This window comes from Aptenodytes patagonicus, unplaced genomic scaffold, assembly GCF_965638725.1.
Source record: "Aptenodytes patagonicus unplaced genomic scaffold, bAptPat1.pri.cur scaffold_281, whole genome shotgun sequence".
In the NCBI taxonomy this organism is placed as follows: domain Eukaryota; kingdom Metazoa; phylum Chordata; class Aves; order Sphenisciformes; family Spheniscidae; genus Aptenodytes; species Aptenodytes patagonicus.
Window position 1 is genome coordinate 32,301 of NW_027472203.1, and position 12,004 is coordinate 44,304.

The 12,004-nt window shown below is 53.1% G+C and overlaps 1 protein-coding gene across 1 annotated transcript; it reads left to right on the forward strand.

The window, feature by feature from the left end:
* The first annotated feature begins 1,321 nt into the window (after positions 1 to 1,321).
* LOC143173788 (uncharacterized) lies at positions 1,322 to 11,587 on the forward strand. The gene is made up of 8 exons (XM_076363928.1): positions 1,322 to 1,371; positions 1,460 to 1,527; positions 5,873 to 5,944; positions 7,239 to 7,304; positions 8,913 to 9,020; positions 9,818 to 9,965; positions 10,152 to 10,349; positions 11,509 to 11,587. Exons 1-8 carry the CDS (start codon positions 1,322 to 1,324, stop codon positions 11,585 to 11,587), a joined length of 789 nt encoding a protein of 262 aa, XP_076220043.1.
* Positions 11,588 to 12,004: the final 417 nt, after the last annotated feature.

Sequence of the window (12,004 nt, forward strand, 5' to 3'; positions counted from 1 at the left end):
CCGCCATCGCTGTTCTGTCCTTCTCCGCCTCCTGGTCCTCATCCACATCCCCGTTTCTCAGTCTCTCTGCATTCTTTTGTTTCACGAATTCGTTCGAGTAGTATATTCTTTATTTGCAGCGCGCTGGATGCACGGGGGATCTCTCCGCCTATCGTGCATGCCTACGACAAAAGTCACATTATATTTATACAATTGAATAATGAATATTCTAATAATGCCTATACATATTTATTATCTGACCACGCCTACCCCCGCTTCTTATGCTAATTAGTTGCACCTGCGCAGATCTTCTAAATAATTCGGGGCTGGGGTCGTTCCGATGAAGGCTGGTAGTCTTCCTCATCCCCTTTCACCTAGTTGGCACCAGGTTTCTGCTGATCCTTGAATATTTTTTGTCCTTATCTTTAACTATGTTGTTGACTGTTGGGATGTTCCTCTCCACTTGTCGGATCGTCTCATTATCTAATCTTAAGGTTGTTTTGTGGTTCCTGTGTTCTTTTGTCTTCAGAAGGACATAGTTAATGATTTACGCAAACATCTGTTCCTTATTAAACACATGTCAGAGTATATATAAGAAGCTATATGTATCATAAATTATATAGCCTTAATTAACCAAATACATTCCTTGTTTTCCATCACTTTCCTGTCCTTCTCTTGCTCTGTGTCCTGCTCTCTCTCCCGGCCTCTCTCTTCCTCTCTCCCTTTCCTTTTCCCTCTCACCCTTTCCCCTCTGTCCCTCTGTCCTGCTCCCTCTCCCATTTCTCTGTCACTCCCCTCTCCTGCTGCCTCTTCTGTCTCTCTGCCCCCCTGTCCCGCTCCCTCACCCTGCCTGTGTCTGACCGTCCCTCTGCCCTCCTTCCTGCCCTTCTCCTTCTCTCTCTCTCCCTCTCTCTGGCTGCTTATCGCTGTTTTTCTTCCTGCTCCCCGCTGTCCCCCCTCCCTCCATCTCTTTCCCTCTCTAGCCTTGTGCCGGCTCCTCACCAGTATTTCTCCTTCCTCCACTCCCTGCCCAGCTCCCCCCTGTTCTCCTCGTCCCTCTCTCCGTCTCCCGTCCCTCTCTCTGTCTCCCATCCCTCCCTGGCCACCCCACCACCCTGCCCCACCCCTCTCTGCCGCTCTCTCCCCCTCTCCTCCCCCTCCTCCCTGCTCCACCTGGGCTCCGGGGCCTGGGCCTGGGCAGCTCCGGGGCAGATGGCCGGGGCCTCGGGGGGGCGGGGCCGGGCCGGGGGGGACGGTGTCCCCGCAGGATCAGACGGCAGGAAGGAGCACCCCGCAGCATGCTGGGAGCTGTAGGCCTGGGGCACAGGGCTGCCAGGCAGCCATGTTGCTCTCGGGAGGTGCAGTCTCTGCTCCAGCTGTGGCTCGGCTGAGGTGAGGGCCAGGGCCTCTCAGGCTGCATCTGGCTCTGGTTTGCGTGGGCTGTCTCTGGCCTTGCTCTCCTGGCGGCGCGGGCGAAAAGGGACACGTGGACAACTACTGGCTTTGCAGAGGAGCTGCCGCGGCTGAAGCTGAAGAAGCCAGAAAAAGGTAAAGCAGCTGGAGAATGAAGTGAAGGGGATCCCGCCAGCTGCTGCCTCCAGCTGCAGGCAAGAGGCAGCTGGCCTCTCTGGGTGAGGAAGGGTCCCTCTGAGTAGTCCTCAGCAGACCAGATCGCCAACGTGCACCGCGGGGTATAAGGAAGGAAAATTACAGTACGGCCATGTGGTGTGTGTGTGCGTGCGTGTGCATGGCTGTGTATCCAGGAAGCCTCATGTTGTTTGAGCTGTGAGACACCAATACGTTCTCTTAGGTGGAGGACAGGCAAGCAACTGGAGCTACAGAAGAGGAAGGGAAGAAAAGACAGACATGGAAAGAAGTGCCTGAACTGTAAAATTTGCCTGGCGGAGCAGGGAGTCAGAGCTCCAGTGAGTCCTGGGCCCTTGGGGCCATGTCACCCCTCTTCTGCATCTCAGTACCTCCCTGACCCCTCCCCTTTCCCTCTGTGTAATTTTTCTTGCTCCTCTGTGCCTCTCTTCCTCTCTATTATTGTGCTCTGCTCCCTGTCCCGCCTTTCTCTTTTCTCCAAGTGCCTCCCTCTCTCATCCTACCTTTCCCTTTCCCTTCCTCATCGCCCCTCTTTCCTGCCCCCTGTGCCTCTTTTTTCCTGTCTCTCTCTGTCCTGCAGGCCATCGTGGTTTTTTCCTTCTCCATCTCTTTGTCCTGATCTGCATCCCTCTCTTTCCCCCCATAGTCTCTCTGGCCTGTTCCCCGTCTTTTGTCTCTTTCTGCCTGTATGTCCTGCTCCCTGTCCTTGTCCTCCCCTCTCCCTCATTCCTTCTGCTTCTTTCTTTCTCTCTCTCCACTGCTCTGTCCTGTTCACTGCCGCTGTTTTTTCATTCTGTATCCCACTGTCCCTGTCCTCCTTCCTGTTCACCTCCCCTCTCTCTGTCCCTCTCTGCTGCTCCCTGACCATTCCCCCCACCCTCCTCCATCTCTCTGCAGGGCTCCTGATACCCCTCTCCCTTTCTCCAGCTCTCTGGGCTGCTCACCGGCCTTGGTTTTCTCTTCCTCTTTGTCGTTATTCTTGTCTGTTGGTCTGTCCTGCTCCCTGCCCCATTGTTTCTTGCTATATCCCTCTGTCCTGCTCCCTGCCCCTATCCCTGCCTGTGTTCTTTTTTTACTCCCTCTCTGTCTTGCTGCCCGCCCCAGGCTTTTTTTGCAATCTCTATCCTGTCCCTGTCCCTTATTTTCCTTTCTCTTTCCGGCTCCCTCTCCCTGCCTCTTTTCCTCTTTCCCTGCTGCTTCTTTCTCCAGCTCTGTCCAGATCCCCGTCCCTTTTTCCCTCTTGCTGTCCTTCTGTCCTTTTTCTCTTTTCTGTCTTTCTCTCTCTGTCCCCTTCCCTGTCCCATCCTTTCTCACTATATCCCCTTGTCCAGCTGGCTGCTCCTTCTTTCATCTCTCTCTTGCTCTGTTTTTTCTTTCTCCATCTCTCTGTCCCGCTGCCCATCACAGTTGGGTTTGTCCTCCAATGCTGTCCTGCCCCCTGTTCCTTTTCTCTCTCTCTGTCACTCTCTCTTGCTCCCTGTGTCTTTAATTCCTCCATCTCAGTCCTGCAGCCCGTCACTATTTTTTTCCTCTGCCATCCCTTTGTCCTGCTCCCTGTCCTTGTCTCTCCTCCCCTTTGTCCTGCTGCCCATCGCTTTTCCCCTTTCTGCTCCATCTCTCTGTCCTGCTCCCTGCCCCTCTCATTCCCTCTCCGTTTCTCTGTCCTTCTCCCTGTCTCTCCCCCGCCCTATTTTTCTGTCCTGCTCACGCTTCAGGTTTTCCACTCTCTTTCTCACTCTGTCCTGCTCCCTGTCGCTGCTATTCCTCACTCCATCTTTGTCCTGCAGCCCAGTGCTGGTTTTTTGGTCTTCATCTCTCTCTCCTGCTGCCCAGTCCAGGCTTCTTTACCTCCATCTGTGTCCTGCTCCATGTCTCTTATTTTTTGCCTGTCTTTCCCTTTGTCCTAGCTCAAGGGAGCTCATTGCTATTTGCAATAGCTCATTGCTATTTCCGCCCCCGCCTTCTTGGTCTCTTCATCCAGATCTTACCCTCTCTTTATTTCTCAGTCCTTTTGTTCTGTTCCCTGTCCTTCTTTTTCTCTCTCCATCTGTACATCCTGCTCCCTGTCCCTGTCTTTCTCTATCCCCTCTTCCTCCTTCTTGTCCTCCCCCCGCCACTGCCCCTCTGTCCTGCTCCTCGACCCTACTTTTTCTTTCTCCGTGTCTTGTCAGGGCTCCTCGTCCCTATTTGTCTTCATTTCTCCATCTCTCTAGCCTTTTCCCTGTATGTTTCTTTCTCTCTCGGCTCCTCTGTCTTCTCTCTTGTCTGATTTGTTTCTTTCTAGTCCTCTGTCCTTCTCCCCCTCAGCTTAAATTGAATGACCAGGTGTCCCCGTGCTCTGGTATTTCCTTTAGCATTGCCCTAGGGAAGATCTGTGTTTCTACGGCTGGGGATCATTTAGGAGCTGGTCTCCTTATGTAGATGGCAGAGCTAGGTGTAGTTAAAGCAGAGGTTATTCTCAGCTGCTGCTCTATGCATCTTGTTGAAAGAGCAGGCTGTGGGCCTTATTTTGAAAGAAGGTTTCTTGTTCTGCTCTTACTGCTCCTCGGGACGCTGCACAGGACTGGTGTTGGGGTCTGGAGGGACGGATGGGACCTGCTGTGCTTCCTAGTAAATGTGAACTGAAGTTGTCCTAATGTACTCAAATGAAGCCAGACTGGCTGCATATGGTTTTCTTCCCAGCTCCAATTCCAACCTACGTGCTCAGCACTAATGAACAAGAGACTGAGTGCTATTTTCCAGATGTCAGTGGCTGCAAATTAGCTGAGGACATGACTTAGGTAACGGGGTAGGTGGTCTGTGATAAGGGATGTGTACTTGCATGACTCTGCTTTCACGAACGTTTTCTGATCTTACCACTTCAAAGCCCTTCCTTTCCCTGGAAATTGTAAGATGGCATTTCTTATTCTGGGGTTCAGACTGGAGTTGGACTTAATGTTGAACAGCTGATAGAATGGGCTCCATAAAATGTGAATAAGAACCCTGCTTTTTTGTTGTTTTCTAAGGCGCTCTCAACTTCGGTAAGCAAGTGGAAGAGTGGTTGAAAGAGTCTGTTTTCTGAGAGTAACGTATGCCTGTAGCGTGCCCGTCTTTGTATGGTGAAGGTTTCCTACCTGAAGTATGATTTTGCTGGGCTGTGAGGCTGTATTGGAGTAGCAGAGGTAAGAATTGATGTCTTTAAAGGTAATGAAGCTGTAGCAAAACTAGCGGGAAAAGCTAATTTCTTCATAGAACGCTGCCTGACAAAAATAGTAGCAAGTAAAGGCACTTGAAATTGGCTTTTTTATGCAGTCTTCCCTCAGAGCTTTTGATATTGATTGATTTCTGGGAAGCAAGACCTGAGGGCCTGTGCACTGCCGTACGCAGTGCTGCCTCCCAAAATAGGTCCACCCTTCTCCACTTCTGCTCCTTCCACACTCGTGTAGAACAAGGAAATGCAATAGTGTGCAGATTCAGTAATTCACTGGCAACGGGTGTACGTCGGGGAGGCCTGGCAGAGGGTGTGGCCCGATGGGGCCATGTGGTCACAGAGCCCCGCTTTGATGTGCTGTGCCACGCCAGCTGCAGGCAATGCTCCAGCAGTGGCGGCAGCAGCAGCAGCGGCAGCAGCATGGTGCGAATGTGGGGGGCCATGGTTCTCACCCACCTCCTCCTCCTCCTCCTCCTGGTGGCCCTGCAAGCCTGGGATGCCCAGGCTGCTCCAAGACGAGTGCAGGGAGCAGGTAGGCAGGCAGGGGGCCAGCACCCAGCCCCGAGCAGTGCGTCATGGCATCCACCACACCTCAGCGGGGCGGCAGTGGGGCCAGGGCTAGGGCTGGGCCCAGGAGAGCAGCTGGGCTGGGCCGGGCCGGGCGAGCCAGGCAGGCACCACGGTGTGGGCAGGGGGGGGCAGACGCCCTGTGTAGAGGCGTAGAGGGGCTGGGGCTGCTTCAGGGACATTTTCAGAGTGAGCAGGGGGGGCGGGAGTGGCGGCGTGGGGTAAGAAACCTGGTGCTGAGTCCCCATGGGGCCCTCCCTGTCACCCAACCCCGTGCCATGCTGCACATCCCAGAGAGGCGTGCTCAGGAGATTTCCGCTCAGGAAAACAGGAGTGTTTCTGCTCTAGTCCTGCAGCCCTGCTCCCCTTGGATGAACCGCAGGTCCCCAGCCCGCAGGAATGTGCAGGGGTAGTGCTGGTGCAGCCTTTCACAGGCTCTTCTCCACGAGAAGCATGGACGATCACTTTTTCCTCCAGTTTCCTCCTTCCTCTGCGTGCATGGAAACTTCTCTGATCTGTGCTTGATTCCAGATGATGGCATTGGCAGTGCTTATCGAGCTTCTCAGCTGGATCCTGGTTATGAGCCTTGGGGGCGTCCCAGAGGTAAGTTGCCAATGTCTGTCTGCTTGAGGGAGTAAGCACTTAGGTTTTAATAGGTTATTCATGTGCAATTTTACCTAAGATCCTCTTAAGGCCTTCCAAGAGCTTTTTGTGCCTTGGGGGTGTTGCACAGATGAGTCATGAATATTTCTTTACCTGAAGAGCTGCTAGGTCTTGGCAAAAAGGTCACCCATGTTCCTTTTTAGCTGTGGGAACCTACACCTTTGTACGTGTCCCGTGTCATTTACCTCACCCGCTTCCAGTCACTGCAGGTGACTAAGGAAGAAGTAGATCACAACGTGCAGTGGAAACTCTTCTCACCTGTGTTTGATTACCTGTTTGGTTCCTGCAGTCCATGTTGATCAAGCCACTCAGGGGAATCCTGTTCCTGAGCCTGGGGGGCATCCCAGAGGGCATCCCAGATAGTTCAGCCTTCCAGTGGCCAGCAGGCTCTTCTCTACAAGAATAATCATTTTTTCCTCTGGTGCTACATGCTCCCACTTTAGTGCGGGCTTCCTTTTGTGTGCGTGAGAGGTCTCCTGGTAAGAAGGCCCTGAGTGGCCCTATGTTTGTCCGTCTGGTGCTTGAGGGGTGTTGCACGTGGCCTGGAGACAGTAGTTTGAAAGCTGCCAGGTCCCAGCCAAGAGGTCATCAGGCCCCTCCGCAGCTTTGGAAATGGGTCCAGCTCAGTGATGTGCCCCGGGGGGCTCTGCCTTGCAAAGCTGTCTTTGCCAGCTGCTCCACCCCTGCACTGCTTCCAGCGCCTGCTGCAAAGCCAGCAGGCACGCTGGGGTTGAGTTTAGAGCTGGTGTGAGCTCCAGGGAGTTCTTTCTCCGGACAGCTCCATGCCTGCTTAGTGGCCACTGCAGGCACCTGGTAAATGTTTGCAAGATGCTCCTGAGCGGAAGGGAGAGTGGAATGCTCTGGAGTAGTCCCGTGTTTGAACTGCGTTCACTGTCGTTCAGATCTGAAGAAGTATATTGAAATATTGCACGGGACCTGCTCTGTCCTGTGTTCGTTTACGGATGTGGTTGCAGACGATGGTTATCCAGCTTCTTGGCTGGGTTCCAGGACTGACCCGCAGGGAAGTCGTGTGGGTATGTCAAGGCTTTTTACTTCCTTTGAGAGCTGCCAGCTCAAAGTCCAAAGTCAGGCAGGTGCCTCTGCAGGTGTGAGACTACAGACCTGCATGGGTGTGCCATGTCATTACGTGACCCCCTTATGTGTTCTGCTATTCAGTTGTGACGATGTAGATCAGAACGTGTGATGGTAACTTCTCGTGGGTGTTTGGTTGCAGATGTGGCCAGAGGGAGGGCTTTTTCTTGGCTGAATCCCGTGCTGGATCCCAGCTGGCATCCCAAGGGTGAGTAGTCAGTCTTTATTGACTTCACAGAATAAGCACTCATTTTCAATATTTTATTCATGTGACATTTACCTTCATGCTTTCTGTTAGTGTCCTCAAGGGGAAAGTCTAAAGCTAAAATAGGGAAGTATTCCCAAAAGGTATCTGAAGTTCCAAAGGAAATCCTGAAAGACTTGGAGAAAGCAGCCCCTGGTTAGTATATTTCACTCTGTTAACCGTACGACTTGGGAAGCTGAGGTTTTAGATTCATGTATGGACGTGCTGTAGCCTACACGGCAGGAAAGGATCAGTCAGAGCCTCGCTGCAGTGACACTCGATTTCACGCCTTGCATGGGCTGGTGAGCCACAGAGATGGTCCAGCACGGCATCTGCTACCAGTTGTGGTTCAAGCTGAGCCCCAGGGACAGCTGCTGCCCTAGTTGTACCACTGCTGGCCAGAGCTGCTTTGTGCAGATGCTGGTATCCAGATGTCAGGAACTGGCGTGTGCTGAATTTGTGTTCAGCTCATGCGCAGCCCATGGGCAAGTTCCAGGCAGGAATGATGTCCCAAGAAGTCTTGGCTGCCCTTTCCTAATGTTGGAAGTCAGGTGCAGATGCTGATTTCGTAGGCATTTCTGTCTGTGATTGATTTTCAGCCTGCAGACCGATAGCTGTGGTGGGACGAGTGTGACTGTTGGTGGTGCTCCCAGAGTGCGTGAGGGACTTGCGGAGGAGCTAATAGCTCGTGAGCCATGAGAGGGCCAGCACCCTGCCAGTTGCTGGAGGGGAGAGGGCCCTTGGGTGGCGGAGAGGATGCGCAGGCAGATTTGTGTCACTGGGACTGGCAGGCTTTGCCTGGCCTACAGGCAGGATCGATCCCCTGGCCAGGATCGGAGCAGCCCAGGCTTCACAGCCTGGTCCAGCCGCACTGCTGTCCTTGATGTCTGCAGACTCTCGGTGACACCTCGGGGTCAGGGGTGGGTCGGAGCTGGACACCCAGCTTGATGCTGGACACCTAACTTGAAGGCGGCCTTGAGTGGTTCATTCGGTTAATTCAGTCGTGGGTGGTTTAGCTCTCTGTTTCTAGTTGCATTTCAGAAAACTTGGCTGTGGTTTTCCTCTTGTTTTGGGGGACAGTGGGCTCTTCACTGCCGCTTGTGAAATTGCCCAGAACATGGTTGCAAGAGCTTGGGGTTCCGTCCACCGTGTGTGTCTGTTACCCTTCCCGTGTGATGGAGCTGGCATGGTGGGACGTGCTTCTCAGAAGGGCTCTTTCCCCAGCTGAACTGGCTGCAGCTTTTTCCCATCCTCTTTGAAGGAAGTAATTTAGCATCATCTTGCAGTTTGCCAAAAATGCACTACATGTAATGGGAGCAAGAAGATCGCATGCAGTTTCCTGGTTTCCCAGCAGGTCAGGTTTTGCTGTCTGTGTTGGTAAAGTGAGAAGTGTCACGTGCTTAATTTTTTCTCTATGAATGACACAGTGTTTGGACTAGATGCACCCCCAAAAGCCCAGGCTTTGTTTCTAAGCTTTATTAACGTGTTTGGAGAGTATTGCCTCCTGAAGGTATCGTGCTCCTGATGAGGAACGCTTACTTCTCATTAAACTGTCCTGCTTTCTTTCTAAAGAGACGGACCGTGAGACTCTGCAGAAGCAGGCCTTTCAGAAGGGAAGCAGTCACACAGTGCCAGTCTCAGATGAAGAGAGAGAGGCAATGCAAGAAGCCGGCACGCCAGGTAATTGCTGTCCTGTGGTCACCCGCTGTCACCAGTCAGAATCACTGTGTGCCTGCAGGCTTTTCCCCCGGAGCCCACTCTTGCATGTCATGCCGGCAGCCAAACCTGGGTGTTAGTGCAGAGAAGGTGTTGTCAAAGAAGCCAGGAGTGGCTCTCTGAGGACGACTGTCGTCTCTGGTGTGTGGAGATTATTGCCAGCAGCGTGCCAGAGAGACACTCATAGACCTCTCTGGATGTGGTTAGGGATTGCTCACCTCCCACCACACCCACTTCCCAGGAATTTAGGAACTTTGCCCTTTTGGGAATGAGGCCACCTGAGAGCTACAACCCAGCCCTGCACGACGCTGTCCCGGGGCCAGCCTTCCCCCAGCGTGTGCATCGGGGCTGGGGGTGACGAGAAGGTGGCACCGCAGGAGCCAGGCAATAGCCCGTGGGCTGGATCCTGTCTTTCAGCCGCGGGGACGTCCTGGAGGGGAGTGCTCGGGAGATGTCCGCTTGGGAAAACAGGAGCATTTCTGTTGCATCCCTGCAGTGCTCTCCTTGGATGAACCGCAGGTCCCCAGCACACAGCCCTGGCCTGCAGCCCGGAGGAACAGACGGGTAGCGCTGGTGCAGCTGCTCGCTGGCACGCAGGCTCTTCTCCATGAGAAGTTTAAACGACCCTTCTTGTCCTCTGGTGCTAAGACACCAGAGCCAGAGGCACCAACCACTGAAAAGGAGAATCTCTTGGGCATGTGAAGCACACTCTGAGATTATCCGTAGCACAGTAACGTGTGGCATTGTCTCTTCTCCTCCAGGGGCAGACGCTGGGAAAAAGGCTGAGGCTGCTGATCGTGAAGAGCTGCGCAAGTACTATATCCCAGTGACGGTGGCAGCCTTGGGTGTGCTGCTGTCTGGGATAGTGGTATCTTGCATAGTCATTTCACGGCGGAGGAAGAGAGACCCGTGAGTTGGCTTTTCCCCAGAGTTGTATATTGCTGCAGTTGTCAATGGGGTATTTGCAGTTAGAGTATCCTGGAGTGCCAAGGCAGCTGCTGGCAGTACTCTGCTGAGATTTCTGCTGTAAGATCTTTTTAACTGGCCTCTTAATGCGTATCAACGAGTAGTCCTTTCTGAAACCCATTTGTACAGAAGGACCCAGAGAGACGAAGAAGCAGCGGGACAAGCCGATACTGACTCTGCCTGGAAAAGGGAAGATCAGACTAGAGATACAGGCAAAGCAGAGTTGGGAGAAGGAACAAAAAAGGGTGAGGTAGCCCAAGCAAATGAGATTTTCAACAACAGCTCCAGCCCGTCACCGTGGATCTTTGCAGCAGAGCTCGCCCAGCTGTACAGGAGCATGAACGCAGACCCCTCACCTCTGCCCACTTGTCCCAGCTGCTCTCTCACTGATGGTGCCTCTTCACTGGACACCTGCATTTCACTGGACTCACCTCAGCCTAACCCCTTCTGGTGTCCCTGTTACCAGTACCAACAGGGATACTGTACATCAGAAGATGATGATTTTTAGAATAAATAATAAATATACTTTGGCCAAAAGCAGTGAGCCCTTGGCTGTTTTGTCTGCCTCCGTCGAGTTACAATGCGCAGAGCTGGGAGCAGTGCTGGATCTGTGAGAGAAGCTGTCAGAGACCTGCACTCCAGTGAGGGTCCCCTTCGTCCCAGCATCAGCCTGGTTTCCCAGCTGGGGCTGTCAACAAGGCTTTCATCCACCAGAATGGGGACGTGCTGGTGCGCCTTGAGGTGTGAAGGGTTGTCCTTGAGCTTGCTTGGGATGCTGCCCTCAGTCAGGATGGACTGGGCAGAGAGGGAAGGAGGTGCTGGGAAGGATGGCCGTCCAGCGCTGAGCACATCAAGGAGGGCTGACGTGGTGGCAGAGGCTGTGGGGCTGGAGCAGTGCCTCCCACCCCAGACATCGGAGATGGTAAATGAGCAGGAAGCTGGAGCAGGGCTAGGTGGGAGAGGGAGTGGAAGGAATGTGATATTAGTAACAAGGGAGGCATTAAAAATGGAACAGAATACAATGAAATAATAATAACAATAACAATAATAATAATGATGATGATGATGATGATGGTGATGATGATGATGATGTAAAAAGAAGGAGGTTAAGCTTTGCAGACTGTCAACAAAGGGGAGGAACACCTTTGGAATACATCTAAAGTCACGGTGGCCAAATACAGCAGATCCCGTTAAGGCTGCCGTGAAGTCTGACTTGTGAGGGTCTTCTCGGAGCATGTCAGATGACACAAAGGGCAGACCACAAAGCCAGTCTTATCACAACTCTGCTCTGCAGTTGCGACTGGAGGGTACAGGAGCCATGCAGAAAAGACTTTATACATTGTTCTAGGCTGCCTTGCTGGGCTTTACAAGTACCTCGTCCCAGCGCTCCTCCTCCTGTGCGGAGCACCCCGTGTCACCCAATCGGCCCGGCTGCTGACCTGAGTGCCTGTGCACTCCCATACGCAGTATGTGTGTGTGCCTGCAGGCTCTTCTCCCAGTGCCCGCTATTGCACATGGTGTCAGCAGCCAAACCTGAAGCTCTCAGTACAGAGAAAGTGTTCTAGAAGATGCCAGGAACAGCTCTCTGAGGGCGACTCTTGTCTCTGGTGTGTGGAGGTTATTGCCAGCAGTGTGTCAGAGAGACGCTCGTAACCCTCTGTGCATGCAGCGAGATATTGCTCACCTCCCACCACACCCAGTTCACAGGAACTTCAGCACTTTGCCATTTTGGGAACGAGGCCATCTGAACCGCGCTCAGCAGATGATGGGAAATGTGACTCTTGATCGAATGTGCCTCCCTCAGTACCTGCATCCCAGAGCTTGCCGTGAGTCCCTAGGGGCCCTAGGCACAACAGAGGGGGAACCCTCCTGTGAACTGAGGTCCAAAGGGATTCACTGACGGATCAGGCACGGGCTCAGAGGGAACCTGCACGGTCCTTCTGCATCCTCTGTGCCTGAGCCATGCTGAGGCTTCACCTTTC

Excerpts from the sequence above, each read along its gene's own strand:
- LOC143173788 (XM_076363928.1), top strand. The coding sequence starts at position 1,322 with ATGTTGCTCTCGGGAGGTGCAGTCTCTGCTCCAGCTGTGGCTCGGCTG. Across the intron at positions 9,966-10,151 it reads CGGCGGAGGAAGAGAGACCC|AAGGACCCAGAGAGACGAAG; the intron begins GTGAGTTGGCTT and ends CCATTTGTACAG. Across the intron at positions 10,350-11,508 it reads GCAGCAGAGCTCGCCCAGCT|GCTCTTCTCCCAGTGCCCGC; the intron begins GTACAGGAGCAT and ends GTGTGCCTGCAG.